The 27,419-nt window shown below is 46.8% G+C and overlaps 1 protein-coding gene across 6 annotated transcripts; it reads right to left on the bottom strand.

Annotated features, from left to right (window-relative positions):
- Positions 1-17,028: 17,028 nt before the first annotated feature.
- BOD1 (biorientation of chromosomes in cell division 1) lies at positions 17,029-27,398 on the bottom strand. 6 transcript variants are annotated; one of them, XM_067732823.1, is made up of 5 exons: positions 26,897-27,375; positions 25,164-25,226; positions 23,027-23,151; positions 19,015-19,211; positions 17,029-17,819 (listed from the first exon to the last, which is right to left on the bottom strand). In XM_067732823.1, exons 1-4 carry the CDS (start codon positions 27,131-27,133, stop codon positions 19,016-19,018), a joined length of 621 nt encoding a protein of 206 aa, XP_067588924.1. In that variant the 5' UTR covers positions 27,134-27,375; the 3' UTR covers positions 17,029-17,819; position 19,015. The 6 variants fall into 6 exon arrangements, with proteins under 6 accessions (XP_067588924.1, XP_067588927.1, XP_067588926.1 ...); XM_067732824.1 differs by lacking the exon at positions 17,029-17,819 and adding an exon at positions 20,506-20,572 and having other exon boundaries at positions 19,072-19,211; positions 26,897-27,396; XM_067732826.1 differs by lacking the exon at positions 19,015-19,211 and having other exon boundaries at positions 26,897-27,388.
- Positions 27,399-27,419: the final 21 nt, after the last annotated feature.

Raw genomic sequence — 27,419 nt, 5'->3', positions numbered from 1 at the left:
GGGTTGCTCTGTCCTTCTCCCAGACCTGAGATGCAAGTTTCTCACAGAGGTCGCGTGCCCTGTGCATGGCTCCATTGCAACGGGACAGAAAATATTCTCTAAGGGCTGTCTGTGGCCGGACGCAGGGCTGAGTGAGATTTCTGCATTCCTGAATCCTGAATTGAGAAGATGTGTCTAGCTGAGCCATTGCTCTCCTAGCAGCTATTTGAAATGAGCTCTCAGCTGCTTCCAAATGCTTGCTGCAGGCTTCGCAGCCTCTTCCAGAAAGATGGGCAGAGTGATACTCACTGCTGGAGGGGATGACGTGAAGGTGGATCTCAAACAATAAAGACAGTGCGCGGTGAAGAATATATTTCCTCTTCCTCTTCTGGCACGGATCTCCAGCTCTTGATTCTTAAAAAACAAAATGATTCCACATTTCCATTCCTTTAAAAAAAAAAAAGTATTCATTTGGTGTGGTGGGGGGCAGTTTTAGGTTCATAGCAAGATTGAGAGGAAGGTATAGAGGTTTCCAATATACCCCCTCCCCACACGTTTCCAGCCTCTGCCATTACCTACGTCACTCACCAGAATGGTACGTTTGTTACCAAAGATGGGTCTACATTGACACATCATAATCACCCACAGTCCAGAGTTTACCTTAAGCTTCACGCTTGGTGTTTTTTGGATGAAAGTATCATGACATGTAGCCATCATTAATTATAATGTCATACACAGTGTTTTTACTGCCTTAAAAATCCTCTGTGTTCATCTCCCCCTGCACAACCACTGGCCACCACTGATCTTTCTACTGTCTCCCTAGTTTTGCCTTTTCCAGAATGTCATCTAGTTGGAATCATACAGTGTGTAGCCCTTTCAGATTGGCTTCTTTCACTTAGTAATATGCATTTAAGTTTTTTCCATTGCTTTTGGAAGAAATGCTTTCTTCCAAACGCATTTCAGACTTTCTTCCAAGTCTCTTCACGGCTTGATAGCTTATTTCTTTTTAGCACTGTATGATATTCCATTGTCCGGATGTACCACAGTTTATTTATCCGTTCACCTACTGAAGGACGCCTTGATTGCCTCCAAGTTTTGGCCATTATGAATAAAGTTTCTATAAATATTGCATGCAGGTTTTGTGTGGACACGGTTTTTAACTCTGAGTAAATACCAAGGACCATGATTGCTGGATCGTATGGTAAGAGTATCTTTAGTTTTGGAAGAAACCACCAAACTGTCTTCCAAAGTGGCCATACCATTTTTTTTTTACTGAAGTATAATTGACTTATAATATTATATTAGTTTTAGCTGTATAACACAGTGATTCGATATTTTTATAGATTATACACAATATAAAGTTATTATAAAATATTGGCTATATCCCCTGTGCTGTACATTTGAATGTACCTTTGTATCCTTGTATCTTATCTATTTTATACATAGTAGTTTGTACCTCTTAATTCCCTACCCCTATCTTGCCCCCCCTTCCCTATCCCCACTGGTAACCATTAGTTTGTTCTCTATCTGTGAGTCTGTTTCTGTTTTGTTATGTTTGTTCATTTGTTTTATTTTTTAGACTCCACATATAAGTGAAAACATACAGTATTTGGCCATGCCCCTCCCTACAGGACAAGGGTCAAGGGATGTGCCCACCTGGATCCTATGTCTCCCCTTACTTCTCGACCAGGCCCTGGGTACTCTGTACCCTGGAATTCCCTCCCCAAATGGCTCTGTCAGGTAGGACCCGGGTGACCCTGATCAAAGTATGTTGGAAGGAATGGAGATGAAGTACCCCACAGACAAACTCACTTTGTCTGCTCAGGCTGCAATTACAACATACCATAGATCGGGCAGCTTAAACAACAAATTTCTTTTTCTCGTGGTTCTATAGACTGGAAGTCCAAGATCAGCGTGCCAGCCTGGTCAGATTCTGGTGACGGCCTTCTTCCTGGCTTGCGGATGGCTACCTTCTCACTGTGTCCTCACGTGGCAAGGAGTCAGAGCGCAAAAGCTCTCTGGTTTGTTTCTCTTCTTATAGGGACACTAATTCAATTGGATCTGGCCTAACCTAACCTTAATTACTTCCATAAAAGCCCTGTCTCCACATACAGTCATACTGGGGGCTAGGGCTTCAACATATGAATTTAGAGGGAGGAGAGGACAGAAACATTCAGCCCATAACGCTTACCAAGAAAAACATGGGAGGCTAGGTGGTGAATGGTTCAGGCTCAACGGTGGGACAGCAGTGGAAGCTGCTCAGGCTCTCATCTTGGGGAATCATGTCTGAACATGAACCAAGGGAACCAACTTTGGAGCCCAAGTGTGGGACACCACTGCAGAAACAGCAGATACAGAAAAGCAGGGACCACCCCACAGTGGTTTATGTGTCCACAGGGCTGTGCAGAACTGGTGTTCAGCAGTGCCCCCTTGTGGTGCAGAGAGGCAAGAGCTCTTATCAAAGAGGGATATGGGCTTTCCAGTTCTCCCTGCATCCGGTATTTCAGAAGCAAGACTAAGGCCCTGGCATCTTCGGAATATTCAAAAGCAAGATATTAAACTTTATAATAATAGAGTTTGAGAGGGAGGGAGGATTCAAGTGATGAGTTAGGAAAAAAGAGATATGCCCAGATTCATATTGGTGATATAGGGCCTACCAGTTCCTCAGGAAAAGAATACATCTGCATAGCCACTAAGCAACTTGGTAATAAAAGGATTTCACCTGTTCACATTGGCTAACTTTTAAATATATTCACAGTACATAAGAGCACAGGCACGCCTGAATATCCATAGAACATGGCACAAGACTTTAGTGGTTCTCTCTCATAAAATAAAATGCTTCAAATACTTTTTATAATATAAATTTGTTTATTTTTAATTTTATTTTTGGCTGCACACGGTATTTGTTTTTCTCTTTTTGGCTGCGTTTGGTCTTCATTGCTGTGCGCGGGCTTTCCCTGGTTGTGGCGAGCGAGGGTTACTCTTCGTTGCGGTGCATGGGCTTCTCATTGCGGTGGCTTCTCTTGTTCCGGAGCACGGGCTTTAGGCATGCGAGCTTCAGTAGTTGTGGCTTGCAGGCTCTAGAGCGCAGGCTCAGTAGTTGTGGTGCACGGGCTTCGTTGCTCCTCGGCATGTGGGATCTTCCCGGACCAGGCCTCGAACCCGTGTCTCCTGCATTGGCAGGCGGATTCTTAACCACTGAGCCACCAGAGAACCCCGCTTCGAATACTTTTTAAAAGTGAAAATCCAAGGCAGAACCAGGGCAGGGGCCTCTAAAATGTTGGCCTGGAGGAGGGGTCCTTTTTGCCCAGGTCTAGAGCCAGGCTGCCTGAGCTCAATCACGGCTCCACCATCCACTAACTGTGAGCTTGGGGCAGGTTATTTTCTCTCCTTGAGCCTTACTTTCCTCACCTGGAAGATAGGGGTAATGATAGGACTCACCTTACAGGACTGTCATGAGGGTTAAATGAGTCCATCCATGTAAGACACACAGAATAAGGCCTGACATATGAGAGCTATTATTTTTATAAAACTCAGCCACTCTGAGTGCTTTCAAAATCATCCACTCACACATAGCAGCAGTGGTCAATGTAGCCTTTACTCAAGATTTAGTAAGTGGGCCAGAGGCCTGGGGTTACATTATGTTTTCCACAGTAAAAACCCTAAAGTTCTCCTTTCAGGAAGTTCTGTTCTCTGCATTCTCTTTGGTTATCCTGCCAGCAGGCTGTCTCTCCGGTGGCCCCCTGGCAGCCCCTACCATTCTCATTCCTCATGAACAGAATTTACCCTCTGTCCTTGGAGAAGACTCATTCCTTTTCCTGCCTCCTGGTCTCTGAACCATTCAGTCATATCGTTTTGTATTTGTACCTGTGCTAAGGGTCTCACCCTGCATCTCGATCATTTTATCAAAGTACTTCTTTCAAGGAGATAAAACGTTCTCCCTCTGAGGATCCTGGCAGAGGACATTTTCTCTGTCCTTCTATGTGCGGGACTGAAAGCAGGGCCTTGTCGGGCTTGTGAGGCTCAGCTACACTATTTCAATGCTGCCTCTGAACCCACAGTTGAAGTGAGCTCCCCAGAGGCAGGCCTGACACCTTATTACAGACACTAGGGTCTGGCTTCCAGAGGCACAGACGGCGGGTGTGTGTGGAATGGCTGTGTGAGTGCTGCCCTTGGTCTCTGATGGGTCCCCAGGAACAGGGGGGCTCACCAAGCTCCCTCCCGGGAATGGCCCCTTTTTATCTCCCATGAGTCACTTGCATTTTTTATCTTCACCTGAGGGCTTCTGAGAAGCTCTGCTCTGTGCTTTCCCCTAGCAACACAATGTTCTCAGCTTTGGTGTTTAAAACCAGCCCTTTTGCGTTGTTTCATCTTAAATAGAAAGGGAGCAAAGCAACTCAAGTGCCAAGCTTAATGGGGAACACCCCCCCTCCCCCGCAAGGGTTCCCGATCAAGGCCTGATGTCCATCTCTGATGTAAAACGAAATATAAATTAAGATTTTGTGCAAAGGTAACTAAATCCACAAGCAACTGAGAGGTAATATTTTTATCAGGTCAGATACTAGCTTAGATAACTGCATAATTTTAAAGGTTCACACAATGTGACCTCCAAAAATGAATTGAGACAGCTATGAAGTAGAATTATAAATATATGTATATATGTATATATCTTTCTATTATATTGAGAACTAAAACCAAATCAGTAAATAAAGGATTTTGCAGCCTTCAAGCCATTATATTACTGCCACGTGGACAGTGAGCCCTGAGGGAACTCAGGATGGAAACAAGGATTGCCCGCCATCTAGCAGTCATCAGACTGCAGCCACCTCCGGACTGTGCACCTGAGAAAATTCAGGATTAGAAAGTAGAGGATACTGGCCCCAAATAGCTGAGGTGCATATCAAAGGAATGACTTCAGTGAGCCCAGGCTCTTGCATCTTCCCATACATAGAAGAGCACTAAATTCCTTAATGTGAGATATCTAGTTTTCTTTTATTAACAGTAAGCTTTTGTTCTGAACTATCTGGTTTGTTGCAAAAACTCCTATATGTCCTGGCTCTCCGCCTTCCTCTTCAGAACAGTTTTCTCAGCATTATCTGAGTTGCTGTCTCCCAGGCTTGAAGTCCTAAGAACGTCCGCATAATGAAACAACTCTCAACTTTTAGGCTGTGCATTTTTTTTCAGTCAACAATATATACATATAACTTTTTTAACTTAACAAACATTTCATTGGAACTTGTTTTGTGCCAGGAAATGTTCTAAGCATGTTACAAATGTTGACTCACTGGCTCCTCATATCAGCCCTCTGAGGCGGGCCCTACTATAACCCCCATTTTACAGATGGGAAAACTGAGGGACAGGAGAATGAAGTAACTCACTCAAGAACACACAGCTGGTTGGGGGCAGCCAGGATGAGGAATCTACGTCGCGGGGCTCTGGAGTCCACACTTTTTACACCTATACTATCCTTCTAGAACTTCAAGGAGCCTAAGAAGTAACCTGTTTACCTGTGGGTCTATTCAATGACCAGACTCGTGGTGCTCACCCATGCTGGGCCAGGTCCACGCCGGGTGGTGGCCCCACAGAGGGGAAGGCGTTTGTGGTCCTTACCGTGTCAGCATCCCAGTCCTGGGTCCACACTCAGCCCTGCCACTTAAGAGCAATGCACTCCTTGGGCACCTTACTTAACCTCTAGTCTCCATTCTTTCAGTTGTAGAATGAGGATCAGACCACTGACCCGATCGGGTGGTCTGGAGGGTGAAATGAATGAGCACTTGCAAAGCAGTATGTGAAGTCCTGATGAGTGCTCAATCCACGCCCTTCACCTTCAGATAAACATTTCCCACTCGGATTCTTGTTCCTATATCCATGTGTAGAGCCGTTCAGCAAACTTGCTTGTTTCACTGGGTGTTGGAGTGTGCTTGGTGCTGACAAAAGAAGGGTCAGCAGAGCCTGCGTGGCTCTGAGGGTTGACTCCAGGGCAGGTAGAAGTGATTTTCCAGGGTGGAGGAGGGTAAAACCTGGGGTTTGGAGCCAGACTTGGATTCCGATTCCAGGCATCCCTCCAACTTTATGATTTGGGGCCAGTCGTCTTACTGAGACTTCGCTGCTTCATCAGTGACGGCACCCATCACCTCGGATGGTGAGGGCATTCACGAGATGCTGTGTGTAAGGTACCCGGGGTGTGTACTTTTGTCAAGGCTGCTGCTGTGGTCACTCCTGGGGGCAAGGCCAGCGGGGGTCACTGAGAGGCAGATGCTAGCTCTGGGGTGGGGCGGGTGATGCCAGGCCCGTTGGGGTGGCGAGACAGAAGCTGGGGACTCGGCCTGGATGCCCTCTGGCTTCAGCACCTGTCTTGCTGCTTTGCCTGGCCAAGGGTCTTTCGTGGCCTGCCCTGTCCCTGGGCTCGGTCGTTACTTCCATCCAACCAGGCTGCCACCCTCCACCTGACCTCCTTCGAGGCCGGTGGCCTCCAGGGCCAGCAGGGAGCGCCTGTTTACTTACACTGCCTCTGTCTGTTTATAGCGGTGGCACTGATGAGACCAGCGCTGTGGTTGGGCCTGGGTGGCTGCCCCACGAAAACAGCTTTCAGGCCACACTCGGCTGGAAAACTGGGGGCAAAAGCAGGGTGAGATAGAAGTCGAGGTCAGGCCAGGATCTGGCTCAGGCCGAGAGTGAAACAGACAGGCAGTAATAATAACAACTACTCTTTTTTTTTTTTTTTTTTGCGGTACACGGGCCTCTCTCTGTTGTGGCCTCTCCCGTTGCGGAGCACAGGCTCCGGATGCGCAGGCTCAGCGGCCATAGCTCAGGGGCTCAGCCGCTCCGTGGCATGTGGGATCTTCCCGGACCGGGGCACGAACCCGTGTCCCCTGCATCGGCAGGCAGACTCTCAACCACTGTGCCACCAGGGGAACCCACAACTACTCTTTTTAAAGTCCTTACTACATACCAGATAGTATGCAGGGCTTCACATGCGTTATCTCAGTAATTTACGCCACACGGAGGAGCTCTGCCACACGGAGGAGGAAAAAGAGAGGCTGAGAAACTTGTCCAAGGCTGCTCAGCTACTTTTTAGGGGAGCTGGGATTTGAGCCTGATCTCTCTGAAGTCGGAAGTCTGTGCCTTCTCCGGCTTGGTTATTCTGCCTCCCCAGGTAAAAATTAATACCAGTATTTCTGTTTAAAGAATTTCTATAGTCCTCAAGGCAATTTTATAGATGAGGAAACTGATGTTCGGAGAGGAGCAGTCACTTGCCCATGGTCGCACAGGTAGAAGTGACAGAGCTGGGGCACATCACCCAGCTCCTCCAAATTGTGAGGGAAGGAGCTAAGCAGCTCTCTTCTGATAGAAACTTTTCCTCTAGGAAAATGCATGGCGGGGTCTCACTGGTTCCTCCTGTCATGACCGCGCGGAGTGGATCCGAGAAGCACGGGTCTGCCATGTCTCTTTGGCTCTATGCTAATAACCGCAGCTTGGCTGAGCGATGATTAAGAGCTGCGTGCTGCACATTATTTCCTCAATTCCCTCAGCAGCTCCGTGAAGTAGGAACCACCATCTGCCCCATTTTACTGCAGAGGAAACGGGGGCTCAGGGCGTTAGGAAGACTTGCCCCAGATCACCCAGCTACTGAATGCGGTGCACTCACCCGGGTGGGTTTCACTTCAGAGCCCAGACCGGTCGCCGCTGCCTCCTGCTTTCTGCAACGCCCCCAAACTGCTGGGGACCCTCCTGTCCCCCAGCTCTCCTCTCTCCCAGGCTGCGTCCACACCTCACGCTTCCTATCTCTCTTTTCCCTTTCCCCGCATCTTTTGGATCTTGCTCTAGTTCCACGCCTTGAGCTAGGCTCCCTGATCTCCGGCAGGAGACAAGCCCTTGCCCCAGCTCTGCTGCCCTCAGGCCAGCAGGCAACCAGGCTGCTTCACAGCTCTGGACGTCAGTTTCTGTAAAATGGGGGTATAATGGCTAGTCTGCACTCTGGGGTGTTGGTCAAATGAGTCATCAACAACAACACCTACTGCTTCTGTTGCTCCTATGAGCAATCACAATATTTAATGAGCGCTTACTACGTGCTCTGCACGGACCGGTGCTCTGCAGGCACGGGTCACTAACGGATAAATGATGGAAAGGGGTGAACTCAGGGACGTGAGTGTTTCTGAAGTTCCTCTTAGCTGCTGTTCCCTCCCCTATTCCTATTTCTCTCCTATTTCTATATCCTATTCCTTTTCTATCCCCGCGGAGCCTGGCCATGAGTGGAGTGCCACGTCTCAGAGCCCATGGAACAAGAAAGCTGCCAGATAACAGAGGTAGTGGTTGAGTAAGGCGACCCTGTCCCTCGAAGATGTAGCTGTGTCACTCCTCACGAATGGACAGGTCACAAGTCAGTCTTACATTAGAACCTAAAAACCATCCCCTAGGTAACCTCTGGCAACCATGCACCTCCTGTTTCCAATTATTTTATTTTATTTATCTATTTTTGGCTGTGTTGGGTCTTTGTTGCTGCGTGCGGGCTTTTCTCTAGTTGTGGCGAGCGGGAGCTACTCTTCGTTGCGGTGCACGAGCTTCTCATTGCAGTGGCTTCTCTAGTCGCGGAGCACGGGCTTTAGGCGCGGCGGCTTCGGTAGTTGTGGCTCACGGGCTCAGTAGCTGTGGCTAGCGGGCTCCAGAGTTCAGGCTCAGTAGTTGTGGTGCACGGGCTTCAGTAGTTGTGGCTCGTGGGCTCTAGAGCACAGGCTCAGTAGTTGTGGCGCACGGGCTTAGCTGCTCCGCAGCATGTGGGATCTTCCCGGACCAGGGCTCGAACCCGTGTCCCCTGCATTGGCAGGCGGATTCTCAACAACTGCGCCACCAGGGAAGCCCCGTTTCCATCTTACAACCACCTTTGACAGATTTGTGGAAGGCCTGCTTTTGCCTCCCTTGGCCCCTCCAGTCCCCTTCACTCTGCACTTGGGTTTATCCCACCGAGGAGACCCCCCTGGCCAGGGGGAACAGCCCTTGTTGGAACAGTTCAATTCTAGGGCCCTAGCAGGGCAGCAGGGCTAGTGCGATGTCACTGGTCTCCACTCACAGGTCCAGTGCCCTGGTCGTTGCCTTTCTCTAACTGTCATATGAGATTAGAGTGGGCCCAGAGGTAACTCTGCTCCCTCAGGGCAGGCCCTGGCATCCTCTACCTCTTTCTCTTCTGTTCTGAAGGCATGTGATGAGAACACAGCCTGGCTCTATAGGCCCTGGTAGGGCCTTCTCCATATCTCACGCTGTCCCTCCCCTCTCTAGCTCCAGGACTCAGCTCTGCTCCACTCCACGTGCCCCTCCTGCTGCCCATCTTTCTCCCTCTCTTCCTCTGCCTCAGGTGGGAGAGGCCTGCATGCCCCTGGAGTGGTAAGTTCCAAGACTTGGGTGCAGCACAGGGAAGCAGGCAGAGCCGCCTTCTTCAGGCTGGCTTTGGTTCAAGGCCATCCGAGAGCTGGCTGGGGTGAACACAGCCCCCATGTGGTCCAGCTTGTCTCCCTGGAGTTCTGTGTCAGGGTTTAGGGCCAGAGGCTCCGCTGATCATAAAGGACCGCTTTGCCAGCATCAACTGTGCATACACCTCCTCGGGGACTTGTAAGGAGGTGGGAGCCTGGGCCAAGGCAGGAGAGAAGTGGTCCTGGGTCTCCAGGTTGCATAGAACTCATCTTACAACTGCAAACCACAAAATGTTCCCAGGGTGAACTTAATGAGGAAAAGTGCAATGACATAACACAATACTCCTTTTACGGCGATTTCAGCGAATAACGTTCTCTGTGTTTTCATCCACGCTTGCCAAGCGTTTATGGAGAGATTTGTGCTTGGAATGGACGTCAGTGAAATCCTAGCTTATTAATAACTTATGGAATATAAATAAGTTTCTGTTAGTTTCCACAGCTTGTGGACTTTCGCCAAACTGGTGGGTAGTTTTCAGGTGGTCTAACTTGGTGATGAGGAATAAGCAGACATCAGAAAGACAGGCGGCCTGCCACCCGAGGGGCTGACACTGAGCCATGGCAGGAGGACCCAAAAAGTGGATGGGGGAGGGGTGGGGATGATGAGACAGCAGGCACAAAGGAAAAAGAAAGAGTGAGCTTGACCCCAAGGCCTCTCTCTGTGGTCCCCACCGTCCGGGAGGTGACCCTACTGTTTCCTCTTGCGGACAAGCCTAAAGTCAGCCAAGCCACCTGCTCCACCGGGCAGGGGCTCTCAAGTGGTGTGGATTCGATTCCACTGCTCCTGCCGTTTCATCTCTTCACTCTCACCATCCCCTGGCCCATTCATACCATAGGACCTTGAAGTTGGGGTCAGGTCAAGGGTTTGCAAAGTCACGCAGGGCCACCAGGTGGGACTGAGCAAGGTAAGCGTCTTCCACGGAGATGGAAGAGTGGGGGAAAAACATCAGAGTGCAGTGCCGAGGGGCATCAATGGGAGCTTGAGGTGGTGACGGTGATGGGAGATGGGTTCTGAATTGTGGTACTGATCAGTGTAAATGTGTTTAGGATCATGGGAAAGCAGTAGAAAAACGATTACTCTTAAAGGAAGGAAGGAGACTAGTTGAATCCCGAGAGGGTCTGGGAGCAGAGGCACATCTAGCGCTCAGATTTGATTTTTAAATACCAGCCAAAGGAATCAAGCCTCCTTGGAAAAACGGCAGATTCCAAGGGAAAGTACAACATGATCTTGGGGCATCTTCTTGAGCCAGAAAGGAAGGAAGTGCTGAAAGAGAGATGGAGACATGTCCCACGGATACAAAAACCCACTGGCCAAATCTGGGACAATTTGAGCATCAAAAGAAATAACTAACCCTAATAGAACACATTGATTAAATAGGAATCCATGGGTCAACACGAATAGAAATAAATAAGAGAATAAGTAAATGAGGACAAGGGAAAGTTTTCATTACAGTAGGATGCCAACTAATAATTGTAGAAGGAATGATGGAATTAGAAAATTACCACTTGGCCCTTGTCACAGTGATACCTAGTTCAGCGGAGAAACATCAATAGGTGTGAATGTTTGATGAAGAGCAGAATGTTTACAAAGTCTAGAAGTATCTCCCCACAAGATATTAATTAATCACAAAGGGATAAAACAGCAACCTGGCAGACACATCTTCAATCAAGTGATCAAGGCGAACATCACCAGCAAAGGGACAATCTAAATAATGCACCTAGTTGGATGCTATGAAAAGAACACAGCATCACTTCTGTGATATTCCTGCCAAAGATGCAGAATCTGAATCTAACCACGAGGAATCGTCAGACAAACCCAAGGACTAGTCTACCAAAGATCTGGCCTGTTGTCTTTATAAAGAACTATACCAGATTGAAGGAATCAAAGGGGACGCGACAACTAAATGTAGCACGTGATTCTGAACGGAATCCTTTCTCTGTAAAGGATATAATCGGGAAAACTGGCAAAACTGAAGGTCTGCAGGTTAATGGTAGTAATGTATTAATGTTAATTTCCTAATGCTCTTACTGTGGCTATGTAGGAAATTGTCCTTGTTTGTAGGAATTACGTGCTGAAGTACTTGGGGGTGATGGGGCACCATGTGAACAACTGCTCTCAAATGGTTCAGGAAAAGAGTTATTTGTACTATGCTTACAACTCTTGGGTAAGTTTGAAATCATTTCAAAGGAAAAGGAAAAAGTTTTAAAAAGTTATTCAACATCTACTAAGAGTCAGGCATCTTTGCTCAGTGCTGTGGTTGAAAGCTAGGCTTTGCAAAATGTGCTGTGTGTATGCCACGGAATATTATACAGCCTTGAAAAGGATGGAAATTCTGACACATGCTGCAATATAGATGAACCTTGAGGACATTATGCTGAGTGAAATAAGCCAGTCTCAAAAAGACAAATATTGTACGATTTCACTTACATGAGGTACCTAGAGTAGTCAGACTCACTGAGACAGAAAGTAGAATGGTGGTTGCCAGGGGTTGGGGGAGGGGGAATGGGGAGTTATTGTTTAATGGGTACAGAGTTTCAGTTGGGGAATATAAAAAGTTCTGGAGATGGATGGTGGTGATGTTTGCATAACAAGATGAATGTACTTAATGTCACTTAAAAAAGTGGTTGAGATGGTAAATTTTATGGTATGTACATTTTGCCACAATAAAAGAAATTGGAGGGGGAGAAAAAGCTAGGCTTTGGAGGTGAACAGCTTCTCAGCTCTGACACTTGTTACTGAGATCTCAGGTGAGTGCTTGTTTCTTTCTTTGTTACTGGTGACAAGGACACTGTCTTCATAGTGCAGAGTCAGAGACCCCATGGGGAAGCCTTTCATGTAGTGGCTGTAGTGGACAGCACAGAGCAAGTTCTCAGAACGGACTACCTCCTCTTATCCTGATCATCACGCATCACTGACTCCATAACTCCGCAGGGCGGCTGCCGTTTTCCCCACTACCCCTCTTCCCACCTCCAAGACTTGTGGACTATTCAGCCCCCAGCCCACTATCTTCCCTTTCCTAGGAACTTCTTCTGTGGACAGTTAGAGAGGTGGAGTGTGTCCCAGCTGAAGACAGATATGAAAACTTACATGCTTATATATGCACAGACTGTCTCTGGAGAGGTCTGTATAGACCGGGTAACAGCGAGGGTATCTGGCAGCCTGGAGGGACACGGTGGGAAACTTCTCCTGTTAAACCCATTTGTACCCTTGGGATGTCTTCCCACATACAAGCATTATTCCTTTAAATAAATAAGATAATTAGCTGGATCAATCAAACAAATTACCCAAAGAGGGGGCCCTCAATGACAACTGAGTTCCTTTTGGAGGGTCTGTCTTTAGGCAGCTAAGAGGCGTTCAGACAAAGCCTCTCCCTGCATTTGCTCTTTCTCAAGGGCCTACAGCTCAAAGTAATCAGTGTGCTAAAGCAGCTTATTTTGTGGAGGCACGTCCTCAACTCCCACTGCCATGTTTTGGAGCAGCATATTCTGCTACCCTTCCCTCTCATTTACAAAACGTTAAGCTACATACACTGATTAGTTCCACACATAAGTCTTCTTCTGGCCTTGGCTCGGGAAGGCTGCCTCTTGGGGCACCTCTGAGAGGCTTCGAGAACACTGGGTGCTGGTTTCTGCCTGCTTCCTCCTTGTACCTCACACCCGCCTCTCCATGCTGTCTACATCCTGTCACCCTCACGCATCCTCGGGTGGTTCTATGCAGACACCCAGACAGGGATGTGAGGGAACCGCAGGGACCCCTTCCTCTCTTGAAAATTCTAGAACCAAAATCGGGTAGCTTAACAATCTAGTCTCATGGCAAGTTAAGGTCTAGATGACAGCTAAAGAGATCGTTTTGAATAATTTAAAATCATCACAAGATAATGACCCTCTAGGGCAAGTATTTCCAACTCACATGTCCTCAGGGGCCAGCAGGGTGATGGAGATGGGTGAAGCCAGCCTGTGGCATCTGCGTGTCCCACTCATCTGAAATGGTGAGCTGCTATCAAACTTGGGCTGACTGTTATCCAGTGGGAATATGAAAGTGTTTCCAAACCTTGACATTTTCCTTTAGGAGCCAGAAATACAGATCTATATGGAAATCTCCCCATTTAAAAATATCGGTAATTAATAGACAACAGTCACAACTCCTTGGCCAACAGAATATGGTTAGAGGGCACAGCAGAGCAGCCTGTCAGTTGGCAAACTCTGCCCTGTGACGTGCACTTGAGTGAGGGGAGCAAAGCTGGCTAGAACTAAGGGCATGTGTTGAGATGTAGGAGGTCAAGTTGATTTGATTTGGGCCTACCTTTGGAATGAAGGGAGGACCCCGGAGGACTGACAAGTTGGAACTTGTTCTGTTAAGTAATAGGGCGGCAGAGTAGCAAACGGTGAGGCGGACGGGGAAATATGGGCTTTGAATTCAGAGAGGCTTGGCTTCAAGCCTTGCTTCCCTATTTAATAGCTGTGTAATGAGTAAGATGCTTCACCTCTCTGAGTCTTGGTTTCCTCATCCATAAAAGGGAGGATAGATCCTACCTAACAGGGTCATGAGAATTAAATGAAGTTGTGCCTACGAAAATGTCTACCACCTCGTAGGTGCCTAGTTCACTTGATCCTTCCTTTCAAAGGTTTGTGAGTGAGGACGATACTTGCTGAAAGCAGTGTTTCAGGAGGAATGGCCAAATGGCAGCTTGGAGACTGGAGTCAGAAAGACTGGCTAGGTCTCAGGCGGTGTGACCAGTTTGAGAGCACAGGTAATCATTACTGCACGGCCTTGGAGTTGAGCCCATCCCCAGGGACAAGACCATAAAAGCGGACCCCCTGGCTCCTCCACGGGTAAGGTGATGGACAGTGTGCAACGCGCAGTGCTAAAGAAAGCTTGGCTGCTCCCGTCTGCTTCCCACCAGAGCCTGGCCTCTTGCCACTGCTGACCCAGACGTGATTTTCAAGCCCAAACCTCAGTGCCGGCCTCAGGCACCAGCCAGGCCCTGACCGTTGCTGGGTCCCTGCACGTATCTCCTCTAACTTTAGGAGCCACTGAAGGCCCTTCTGCAGAGTTCCTGGCAAAATTCTGAGCTGCTTGGCAAACTCATCTTCAGAAGATGGTTTATAGCTTTTGAAAGCTAAGGAGGTTTAAATTACATGCAGACATTTCTAAGCCAAAATGGCCAAATGCACAGTCCTTGCAAGGGACTAATGGGAGAATTAGCAAAAAAAAAAAAAAAGAGAGAGATGGTAGTCTTGCACCTCAGGAGCAGAAGAGACGCTGAGTTTATACACTATGTAGACACTATGTTTATCCACTAATATAATCAAACCGTCATTACCAATCAGCATCGCTGACTTTCCAAAGTGTTCCTAAAGTGAAAATGATTTTTAGTGTGCATCAGAAGCATCTGGAAGGCTTGTGGGCCCCTTCTCCAAGTCTCTGAATCGGTAGATCTGGGATCAGGGCTGCATTTCTAACAGTTCCAGGGTGATACTGATGCTGCTTGCTGGTGGTTGGGTGGCATGCTTTCAGAAGCACTGCTGTAATGAATCTGCTAGTATTTATTCAGTCCACAGTGCTAATGAGTGTTACAGAATGCATGGGAATCCCGACATCCATCCCCTGATGAGTAAATAGAAGTTAATGTTAAACAACAGAAATAGGATAAAACAATGATTGAAAATCTGATCTAGGAGCCACCAACTTCACTACAAGCCAAGAAGGAGTTAGACAGTCAGGACTAGGTGGACATGGTGGTTTGGCAATACCAGTCAAGCACTTAGGCTAGTAACTGGGAACATGCTGGGGGCGATCGTCTCCAGTAGTAATTGTAGACACTGCCCCAGGTCAAAGAAGTGGACTACAAGAATGAGCATGGGGTTCTTTGTATCACCGTGACTCTAAGGCTTTGATGGTTTCTAAAGGTTGCTAATATTTGGTGATGTCTTACAAAGGTTAGTTCTGTGCTTCACGAGGCTTTTGCAAATGGCAGTGGTTTTTCCAACTATAGGGAGAGAAGCCTTGAGGTCCGAGACTAGTTTCTTGTTTAGGAGTGAATACAGCAAGGGTGTTTCAGGATGAGATATTTTTCGGTGGCCTCATCCTCCTCAGGGAGGAATTCTTCTACTTTATCTCAGAACACATGAATTTTCTAGGTTCTGCATGCCTAACCTAATACACAAGCATGAGGACTCCACTGACAATGCAAATAGGCTTCGCGGGAGAGAAGGAGAGAGCAGAGGTGGCTCTGGGCTTCCCAGCCCCTCTGGTGCTGTTTACCTGGTCTCGTTTTCCCGGCCTGCCGAGTTAACTACATTTACTCAAGGGAATATGGGCACTACTTCCATTTCAATTTGGCTCAGCTAAGAGTCCAAGTCAGCCCTCTGTCCCAACAGTAGTGAGGAGTTTAGTTACTCCTGTAACCTGATGATTTCATTTGAAAAAATTATCTCTAGTCTACAGTGACTTAGTGGATGTAACACTGATTTTAAAAAAAGAACAAAACTCCTTGGTATCTTGGCATATTTAACATTCTGTGAAAATTAGGGTGTTTCTCATCAACTGGTACACCCTTCTCTCATAATGGAAAAAAAAGAGAACTGAGATGGACCAAAAACTGTCTGCCAAAAAGCATACACAACAGTCACTTGGGCGTTTGTGGGCAGAAGGACACCTTCTCTGGGTTGCTCTATTCTGCCCTGTCACTGGGTTGAGGTCAGTGTTGGATGGGCAGGATTTTGGCCGGGTTGACAGAAAGGGGCTCTGCTGAGGCCTCCGTCCGGTGGCAGAGGCCTCCCAGGGAAGGAGGTTCATGGTATTGAAGAGGGGATACTAGTCTGAGAAGCTTCCTTGCAGAGCACAGGACTGGTAAGACTGGTCATTCCATGTTTACCTATTAGTGGAGTGAAGAGGACTAGAGGGGCCCTTCTCTGGGTACTGAGGACTTGGTAGTTGAATCCTAAACTGAAAAGGACACCAACCTGTTTCAGCGGGAAGCAGAACACACTTCAGAGGTAACTGCCGCCTGCCCTAAACACGTGGTCAACTTGCTTTAAAGTAAGGGCACATGTTGCCCAAACATCTTGCTAAATACGGAAGTGCAGTCCTAACTTACAGGTATTGATGGTAAAGGTGGAAGTCTAAACAGGTTAAAGTCTGAGTAACAATATCCAGGAGTAGACTCAACTAAGAACGAAAGACACTTAGTTTGAAGTAATTTTTGACATCATCCAAGGCTTGGGATGCAATATGCCGAGTCATCACCTGGAACCTGTCAGAAACACTCTCGGGTCCTCCCAGAACTTCTGAATCAGAATATGCATTTTTTTCTTAAAATCCCCAGGTGACACTTCCGCAAACAAGTTTGGGAAACACTGACAGAGCACAGTACGCTCAACTAAAGACTGGCATCAGGGATAGTCTGGGGAAGAGAGGAACGTCTTGCTCACTTCCAGCTACACCCACTAGCTGCAGGACGACGGTAGTTCCAAGGCATGTCTACCAGTCCTTCACTGCCATTAAGTCGTGTTGTGCACAGGAATGGCATGCAGGCCGAGGACAAAGGTTACACTGCGCACCTGGGGTCTAAGAATTAGCCGAAGCTTCAGAGTATCAAATGATTTAATTACAAAACTTAAGCCACTTATTAATTATTCACCTTCTAAAAAACACAAACATGAGAATAAAATAAACACACCCAAGACTCACTAGCCCTTGCAGGATAGGAAGCAGCTCTGGACAGAGAGCCTGCAAATGTTTTTCCTTATACCTAATTCTACATTTCCTCATGCATTCTAGGGTCCCATGTTTTGACACCTCTTACAGGGGAAAGGAAACGGAAGCTAAAGAGTCATGGACAAGAGGGTCACCACAACCTTAAAGCTATTTGATGCTAACGGCCTGTACACTCTTATTTGAAACTCTGAGAAACAGTATCAAATAAGCATTGTCAAATACCTACTCCTGGCTAACCTTTACTGTCATTCTTTGAAATTGCATCTTAGGGACTGGTTATGTGCCTTCATTGTAGCTGTTGCTTATCCCCAAGCACAAACCCTAAAATTCATACACAGTCTCTAAGTTCAAGTACAGAGGTTTGTTTCAGGACAACCCCAAGTTGATGTAGTGTTTCTTAATGTATCTGTAGTGTCTAGTGGGTGTCACCCCTTGGACAGGCTGGCCAGACGGCAGCACGACGTGGGGCCCACATGGTCAACTCTCCTACTGGCCCATTTGCTCCCTACTTTATCTGGACACCGCCCCACAGTCAACGTTGAATTGTGAAATCAGTGATGACCTTGGCCTGTCTTCACTCTGAAGTTGTACTCTTATGTAACTGAATCCAGTTCTTCACCATTAATTCAATGGAGCTTCCAAAACGTGTCAGGCATATTCTAAAAAGAAAAGATAATCATATCAAAATGTTAGTTTTGTGTTATGTTTAATTTTATATCCCCAAAGGAATTAAACTAGAAAGACAGACTTGAAATGAATGTTTTCCTCTCCATAATGGAATTGAGGTCTTCTCCTAATATAGACAGGTACAAAGGGACAATTTCTCTCGAGTGCCCCATGTGAGCCTGATGTTCTCACTTTGTTCACTCACTGATGCTTATTTTATTTATCAAAAGTAACAGCCATCTTAAAGAATCTTGCAAAGAGAACACCGAAGTAGCATGAGGGGATGAGGCACACCCTGATGGTTACCAACAATGGCTGAGCTGAGTCCGCCACTGCTTACTTGGTGATCGCTGCTTATGTTTACTAATGTCTCCCAAGCTCTGCAAAAAGCATTGTTTTGTGTATCTAGAGCTGATTTTTAAAATTAAATTTCAAATGTAAAAAAAAAAAGAAAAGGAGTGCTCATAACAGAAGAATCCCACGGTAACTGACAGTGGTGAATTGAAATCCTTACTAAATACAAGGAAATCCAGCAGGGCTTAAAGCAGACTCTGAGCCCCATTTAGGATGCCACTTTAGAATGCGTTGCTTGATTTTACATAAAAACTGTAAACCCAAGTTAACTCATGTCCAGGGGAGAGACTCATTTAAACAATTTCAGAACAACAAGACTTTCATGTGAATTTGCCTTGTGCATACCAATCATCCCAGATGGTTTCTAATGAAACATCTATTCACAGCTTAAACGTTTAGCTCTGCTGGCACAGAAAATCATACTCACAGACACAGGAAAACATTACTAATTAGTTCTCAGTAAAAAATGACTCATAACAAAATGAAGTCCATTTGCAGTAAATACTTTTCTGAATAGACAAGAAACATGACCCTCAGTAATGGCTTACCCCTTTTCTATCCATTTTCTATATCTATAAGCCAGAGGTGAATGTTCCTGGACAAAAGACGGGATACTGGGGCTTCCCTGGTGGCGCAGTGGTTGAGAGTCCGCCTGCCGATGCAGGGGACACGGGTTCGTGCCCCGGTCTGGGAAGATCCCACATGCCGTGGTGCAGCTAGGCCCGTGAGCCATGGCCGCTGAGCCTGCGCGTCTGGAGCCTGTGCTCCGCAACGGGAGAGGCCACAGCAGTGAGAGGCCCACGTATCGCAAAAAAAAAAGACGGGATACTGGACCTTAGGAAGCATCCTGGGATGGGGCTGGAGGGTCCTGGCTTTCAGGCTCTGGAGGGGGTGCTGGCACAGCTTCTTTTTTCTGGGCTGCCAGGAACTCATGAATTGCTCGTTCTATCTGTGGCCTGAAGATGTGGTTTAGTTTGGGATCCACCACCTGGGAAATAATTCTGTCCACTCCAGCTTCCAACATCCCTGACCTTGAGAAGACAAATAGATCATTCCATTATTTAGCCTCCAAATGTCATGAGAGAGCCCAATAAATGTCCACCTGGTGCAAAGTAGAGCCCCTTGAGGGAGTTCTTTCACAGGGCGGTCCACCTACCACATAGGGTTCAAGCCACGATATATCTAGAGGGCAATTCGTGACCAGCAGCTATCATTATTCCTAATACACAATCTCATCCACTCCCACCTCAACCTTGTACAAGAGAACCAAACAAAACTGTCCCAAAGACAAAGAGCAAGTAACAATATGGTAGGAGAGAACCGACGGCACGGGGAGAGTTGAAAACCTCAGTCTGTCAAAGCCAGTAAGCCTCCCACTTGACTCCATTTCCTTCAATATCTATCCTCTCACAAGTCAAAGCAGGAGAAGCAGCCTCCAGCAGCAACCTGGCTAGTAAGCCCTAAATCTTATATAACACAAATCAGTCAGGGCTGGGAATGTTTACAGCATCACCAGCAATTCAACAAGGCCTTCGGCTGTGGTTGTTACCTATGACACATACTAGGTAACTTGGAAGCAAACAAGTAAACAGACAAGAAACAGACTGGTTCTCAGTTCCTAAGGGGCTAAAATACATCCCTAATCCTTTCTGAAATAGAGCAAAAATTAGTCAAGATGTCTATATTCAAACACCAGGGGTGGGTAGTGAGGAAGATTATGGTCACAGGAAACAAATCTCATTTGAAGGGTTTGGAAAATAGTCCATGCAGGGTCAAACTGAATTGTTCTCCTCGAAGGATTAAAACAGTCAAATACCATCACAAGCATGGTGGACAGGTTTTACTTACTTTCCTTTAGACTTGAGTTCTTAGCCCATTCAAGCTTTTGCTTGGGTAAAAATAGGTCCTGCAGTAATGGGGCAAATGGTGTGTCAGGGTACAGCCAAGGAGACAACTGGGTGAAGACACACAGTGATAAGTGAGATGAGAAACAGGCCTTGAACTGGTTAGGCTGAGTAGTGAATAAAGTGCTTCCTAGATCCAGTGGGAACTGACAGCTTATCAACAGAAAGCCTAGATGTAAACAGACCACCATTAGAGTACAGGGGCACTTTGGGGCAGACCCCAATAGACAATGTGTGCCCTTAGAGATGAGCACCGTGGAACACAGAGAGGCCAGCAGCAGGCCATGGGTCAGTGGGGAAGCAAAGCCACCTCTCCTTAGGCACAAGCCAACGGCTGTCCACCTACACCACCCCGCTTCCCAGGTCAGATTCACAGGGGTCTTTACTGGAGGTGAAAGCCTGACCAAGGAAAACAAAGTACCAAGAGTGTAGCTCCCTTTCTTGGAGATTTTAAAAGTGTTCGGAGAAAACAGGATCTTGTCAGGAGCCTAAAACGGAAGATGAAATGAACAAATATGCAGTTAAAAGACTTATCAGTCATAATTAGGTTCAACAGTAGAGTCTGATTTCCTGTTAAGCCCTCCACGCTGCAGAACTGGGATACAGGTTCTGGGCCTGAAGAGCCAGGCCAGCCAGCCAATGCTGAGGGCTGCAGTGTTTCATCTACAGGGTTAAGTAGCAAATCTTCACTTTAAAACTTCATTAGAATTTGCCTCAAATTCAAAATGTTAGCAAGAATCACATAGAAGTGTCTCAGTACTACATCCAAATTCATGTTTTCAGGTTAAATACATTCTAGCTCAAATCAAAAAGGAGGAAATATTTACATAGGTGGTAAAACTATGAAAAAAAAGCAAGGAAAGAATGACCATCCAACTCAGAAGTATGGTAACCTTCTGAGAGGAGGAAGGTATATCAAGAAAGGAGGGAGGCAGGGCCGGGGTGTTTTGGAGGGTGCTGGTAAGTTCTATTTCTCAACCTGGGTGGTGACTACAGGGATGTTCTAATTACTTGTTAGACTGCATCTCTGTTCTAAGCACCTTTCTGTGTTACATTTCATATTAAAGGTATATAAAGAGAAGCACCACATGCATACTTCAAGAATGACATCATTGTGTATTAAAAATTAACAGTAACGTTGACAGTTTTCATACCATTAATGGCACCCTTTCAAATATTTGGTGCTTAGATTTAGTTTCTTAATATGCTTTTAACCCTTAAAAGGCAGGGTTAAAAAAAAAGTTTCATCTGATTTGTTACTGCAGCTGTCAAATATGTTTTTTGTAAGGATTAGCGATAACACATATAGGGACCAGTGCCAGACATGAAATAGTTGCTCAGTAAGTGGAAGCTATCGTCCCCTTCTCTCTGAAGGATCCCTGTGCCACAGTCTGCTCCCTAGAGAAACAGAAAGGCAATGGGTGATAAATCCAGAATGACAAGGCACTGGGCATCTTTTGGTATCATGCTTCTTCCCTAACTCTGAGAGTTTTTGTAAATTTTAGTTTCGTTTAAAGATTCAGATTTCATCAGCCATACAGCCATACTGCAAGTGCCAGCTTGTTAATAAGCATCCTTTTCTATTTTACAAAACTTATTTTGAAATTATATATCCATAGAAAGTTGCAAGGAATTACATAGGGAGGTCCACGCACTCCTTTACCCAGCCACCCCGAATGCTTGTACTGTACACGACTGCAGTACAACATCAAAGCCAGGAACACAGGAAAAAGGAAAAATTCTGTAACTATACGTGGTGATGGATGTTAACTAGACTTACTGTGGTGATCATTTCAAAATATATACAAATATTGAATCTTTATGTTTGAAACTAATTATACCTGAAACCAATAAATATGCTGTATGTCAATTAAACCTCCAAAAACAAAGGGTGTGGGCGCAAAAACCCAGAAAACCAGCACGGGTACTCTCCTGACCTCGGTTACATCTCAGTTACAGTTGCACTCATGTGCGTCGGCGTGGGTAGCTCTGCACAACTTTATCATGAGGACCTTCATGTAACCACCACCACAATTAAGATACTCACCTGTACCCCACCCCCTTCATGCTACTCCTTTCTAGCCACACTCACCCCCCGACCCTGACCCTAAGCCCTAGCAATCACTAATCTATTCTCCATCCCTATAATTATATGTTAGTTCACGCATGTTACAGAAATGGAATCGTGCACCACTACCTTTTTGATACTGGGTTTTTTTGACTCGGCACAATTCCCTGATACTTCTGTTTTTAAAGGGGAAGGCTTCACAAGCTTTTAGATATTCCAGGAGAGACAGTGGATCAAGAAAACCTGAACATAAGTGCTGATATGAAGAGCAAAAAAAGGATTCTGAATGGATTAGAAAAAGCTTATCTTAGGACACTGGATTTCATGAGCCACCACCACTTTTGTGCCAGTGACACTGAGAAGTCACTTGGATGAGCGATCAGTAGCACCTCATTAACTAAGGTTCAGTTTGCTGCTGTGAAGAATATACCTTAATAAGACTCCATGCCTTCCTGAAAGCTGCCATTACACTTTAGAGGGGCCGTGTGGATTCAGAAAATTTGTATAACCCACACTGACTTGTGAGAAGATCCAGCTGCTCTTGCCCAAGACCCAAACATTGATATATCGGTATGAACTCCAGCGTATGTTCACATTACACTGAAAACTTCAAAGAGTGTGAAATATGTCTTACAATTTGGAATATCTTTCCTGGTAGAGGTGTGCATGGGAGGCCTATGTGGGTAGCAAGAATTTCAATTGAATTCTTTGCTTACTTGAACCTTAATTTTAATAGGGGCGGGGTCAGCTGTAACTTGTATGTCACATTTGCTGGAAAGTACCATGCACCTTGACCAAATAGTGCCTTGCATTGGCCTTCTTGCGAGTCACGCTTGTGATAACTGCCTTTACGTTCTCAATTCTGCTTACTTACTGAACCACACTCTGCCTCAGACCATTTCGCAATTGGTTTTTGTTCATCGTAGGATTCCACTCCTGCTTGTCCAGATGTGTTGACACAAAATTATCCACTTTCTGCCTCAGGTTTTGGTAAGCTGGCTAAAATATTAAAAAGAAGGGGCAAGGTCAGAAGTTACACGCACCAAAGTTTTGGAAATTAGTCATTCAGAACACTGCTTTTCATAGAAATGCAGAATTTCAGGTCCTTAAATACACTCCCATCGTGTCCATGAAGATCATCACGCAGCATGGCAGAGCATGGATTAATGACCAACATGTGTGCCTGCTACAATGCTAGATGCTTTATTACCCCACTTACTTTTCAAATAACTCTACGAGGGAGGTCCTGTTGGCTCTCTCCTGCTCTCATGTTAGAGGATACAGGCTTAGAAAAAGTAAACAACTTGCCTACAAGGCTAAAATGTGGCAAAGCCAAGGTTAGACCCAGGCCATTTCCAAATCAAAGGAAATGGGTTCTAGTCCAGCTCCATTGCTTACTAGCTCTCTGACTTTCGACAGGTCAGCCAACCTGAGTCTCAGTTATTTCCGTCTGTAAAACAAGTATTACTGCCCTGCTTACCTCACAGGGTCTTCTTGGCCACAAGCAAGGCCTCGGGAAAGTTCTCCGCATAAAATGAAGGCCCACCCAACCCTCAGCATGACTCATGAATGCAGACTGAAGTCAACGCCTACGGAACACTGGGAAAGGCTGAAGGGAAGCAAAACTTAAGTCCCAAAAGGAGCCTGAGAGGCACTTGTTGGTCTCAAATGTTCTAGACCCAACTAGGGTCAGAACAAAGTCAGAAAGGAACTTGATGAACACAAGGAATCCATGTGAACATAAGGAATGCATGTTCTAAGCCTCCAAGACCTTCTGGCACCACTAGTTGTTCTTCTCCAAACCAGGTGTAGCAGTGTGCATTGCTGTTCACACTTCATTCCTCTCTCCTCCCACTGTGGGCAGAGAATACTTCCCTACCCCAGTGACACTGCGTTTAGCAGTGTGATCTGCTCTGGCCAACAGAGTGTTAGTGACAAGAGGTCCTAAATGTGGCTGTGCCACCTGGCTTGGCTCTTGTACTCTGGTGACCTTTGATGAGGGTAGTCCTTTGCAGCCCCTGTCCATTTGGCCTGGGACCTCGGATGAGCACATGTGCAGCAGACCTACCCCAACCCACAGCTTGGACCCAAGCCCAGGCCACCTACAGCTGAGCACCGAGCCTGTCTAGATCAGAGGAACTTTAGCTGACTTGTAGCCCCATCAGCATGAGAACAAATGCTTGTTGTAAGTCACTGAGATTTGGTTTATCATGTAGTGTTACTGTGACAAAAGTTTGCTAACAGTCAGGTCAATGAAACTGACAAAGGAATCGATTGGCCTCAACTCCATGAATGGGCTCTTCCCAAAGGCCATGACTCACAGGCATAAAGACTCTCCACCAAACCTGGAGAGAGTACGGCAGGGAGACGGGTGAGGACTAAAATTCAGATACCCCTGTACCGTCTGCCTAGCAACTCCTGTTTCCTGGTAACCATCTTCCCCTCTTCATTACCCACTACTGTGGGGAGGGCAGTGGGTGCCACGTTCTCCTGGCTACAGGGGTGGGTGCCTCCCCATGCTGAGACGATGCAGACACTTCCTGGGATTTTTTGAACTGGAGCTGTTTCTAGAGGAAGAAGCTGTAAGATGTAACCAATAAATACTAGTAACCAAATGGATGGCTCTGCTCTGCAGTGACAGTTAAGAGAGTTACGAAGAGGCATGAAAGACAGCCCTAGTGGAGCATCCCTGGTTCCAAATGCATCCCTACCCTTCTGGCAGTTTATCCATTCTAGCTTTCCTTAGAGCCCATGAGCCAACAGAGTCTGCCCTTGGCTTACAGGAGTTAGAAGTAGATTTGTACCTTTTAACCATTAATCCTGATACTATACCTTCTACGATTCAAAATAACTCACCCAGTTTTAGATAGAAACGGTTCACAGGGAAAAGGACAAAGGACAGCTAATGTCACCACCAAACCTTAAGAGACCCTGACAATACAGAATAATCCCTTCAGTTCATGAAGTGAAAGGACCTAATGTGCCTGCCACTGACATTTTATTATACTTACTATCACTATCTCCGTCTCTTCTTCACCTATCAGTTTGTTCTGTTTGTTTATATTTTGGATGCACTGCAAAGTAAATTACAAACACCATCAGTACACTTTTTATGTTTGTAGTCTGGGGTGGAGCCTAACAGTAAATCTGACAAGTTGTCAGGTGATGCTGATGATCTAGGGGCCACACTTTGAGAACCATGGGACCAAAGCAATAAAGGATGTGTCTAAAACACACTATCTTCAAGAATTAAGACAGGGCTTCCCTGGTGGCGCAGTAGTTGAGAGTCGCCTGCCGATGCAGGGGACGCGGGTTTGTGCCCCGGTCCGGGAAGATCCCACATGCCACGGAGCGGCTGGGTCCATGAGCCGTGGCTGCTGAGCCTGCGCATCCGGAGCCTGTGCTCCGCAACGGGAGAGACCACAACAGTGAGAGGCCCGCGTACCACAAAAAAAAAAAAAAAAATTAAGACAACCAGGTGACTACCAGAAAGAACATCTAAGGAGATGTTAAGTGGTGAAGGCTCCAATTCCCTCTCCCCCAACAGATTCTCAATACCGATTTAAAGAAATGTATACTACATTGATTAAGCCACACAAAACCCAGTGAGACAAATGAAACATGAGTGGAGAACTTGCAATGGGAAGTTGAAAACACCCAGTACTGGAAAAGGTGAAAGCTCTGTCAATATGTACCTGGGAACCTTAAATAAGGAAAATTAAACACCCCATTTCAAGGATAGCACTTCTCCTTGAGTTTTTAATCTTGGAGAATAACAGCATACACCACTTACTATTTATACTATCTGGTCTACGTTTCAGTTTTCTACCCTAGAATACAATCTTTGAGGACTGGGTAGTGACTTGCTCGTTCCTGTATCCACAAGCCCCATCAATAAATGTTTAATGGGTACATGGACAAGGTCTTTCCCTATTTTTAAGGCCTAGTTTTAAGCTCACAATCTTGCTGTGAGGTACGCAAAAGATTTCCATGACAGGCTCAGAGGGGAGAAATCACTTCCCTCTAGCAGCCCATTCAGGAACAGAGCCTCCTAAGTCTTGTTGGAGAAGCTTCTGAAAAGAGAGTAAACGAACATTCCAGCAACTGCTGTTTGTCTGACACTTAACACACGTGACTTCACTGAATACAAATGAACCTTGGCAAGTAGGTAAAGTGAAACAGCATTGTACTATCTGTTGACTTGGTTGACCTATGGCATTAGGATCTAAGATAGGCACCAAATCCCTTTCAGTCAATGATGGAGAACAAAATAGGGTGCTGGTTCTACAACAATGTACCTTAATTAACTGTGCATGCAAGTCTGCAAATCACTAAGCTAGAGAAAAGGAATAATTATTATAGGCTGATGATAGTGCATTCAAACCATTCACGCTTACTTACCTGGTTTCCTCCACTGTTTTTAACATACTGAGATTTGTTACTGAGGGCTTTAAAGGAGTCCCATCTTGGAAAAGACAGGAGATAGGCAGGCTGTGAAACCGGTGTTGGATCCCCAAGTTGAGAGATGCGACTGGGCTAAGGTCGCACAGAATAGTGACGGGGCTGGGAGCCGAACCCACGTGGGCAACCCTCAGAAAGCTTCCTATACTGCCCTAAGCGGTCTCCTCGCTGCTGAGATTTTTAAGGTGTCTTTTGTTTTTCTCTCTCCTTTGGAAATGCGAAATGCAACCCTGGCAGCCTCATGCCCAGCCCGGCCCGCCTGAGCCCAGGCGGCCTAATCTACCTTGGTGTCCACGTCGGCCAGGCAGTCCCGGCGGAAGCTGTCAAACAGCCCCCGGCTCTTGAGCTGCTCCACGATGAGCGCGATGAGCTGCGGGTCGCCGGGAGGCAGTGAGGCCGGGTTGATGGGGCCGCCGCTCCCACCGGCTCCCGTCGCGCCTGTCGTCGCCCCCGCCGAGGCTTGGCCGGCGCCGCCGCCGCCCACCGCGCCGGTGCCCCCTCCGCCCCCGCCGTCCGCCATGGCTGCGCCCCGGGCCCGCGAAGGAGACTGAATACGGATTCCTCTCAAGGACAGAGGGCCTGGGTCGTGTAGAGGTGGCCGAGGGGCCGGAGAAGGAGGAGGCGGCGGCGGGGGAGGAGGAAAGGGTGGCGGCGAGCACGGCGGCAACGGCAGCTTCTGAGGCAGCAGAGGTGGCGGTAGAGGCGGCAGAAACCGCCCACCCCATCCATGGCGCTCTCCGGGTGACGACACCGCCGACCTCTGCATTGTGGGGCAGGAGGTTTTCCGGCAGTCATCTCCGGCTTTC

Source organism: Pseudorca crassidens, chromosome 3 (assembly GCF_039906515.1).
Source record: "Pseudorca crassidens isolate mPseCra1 chromosome 3, mPseCra1.hap1, whole genome shotgun sequence".
Classification (NCBI taxonomy): domain Eukaryota; kingdom Metazoa; phylum Chordata; class Mammalia; order Artiodactyla; family Delphinidae; genus Pseudorca; species Pseudorca crassidens.
Note: the sequence above shows the minus strand (reverse complement) of the source record. Positions and strands in the feature narration are given on the sequence as shown.

Bases quoted from the DNA above. Each gene is read 5' to 3' on its own strand.
- BOD1 (XM_067732824.1), bottom strand. From the start codon at position 27,379: ATGCAGAGGTCGGCGGTGTCGTCACCCGGAGAGCGCCATGGATGGGGT. The intron at 20,573-23,026 runs GTAAGTAAGCAG...CTTCCGTTTTAG, and splicing joins CTGAGGCAGAGTGTGGTTCA to GCTCCTGACAAGATCCTGTT. The intron at 19,212-20,505 runs GTACTTTGTTTT...TGTCTTCTCAAG, and splicing joins GAAAGGGAGCTACACTCTTG to GTCAGGGATGTTGGAAGCTG.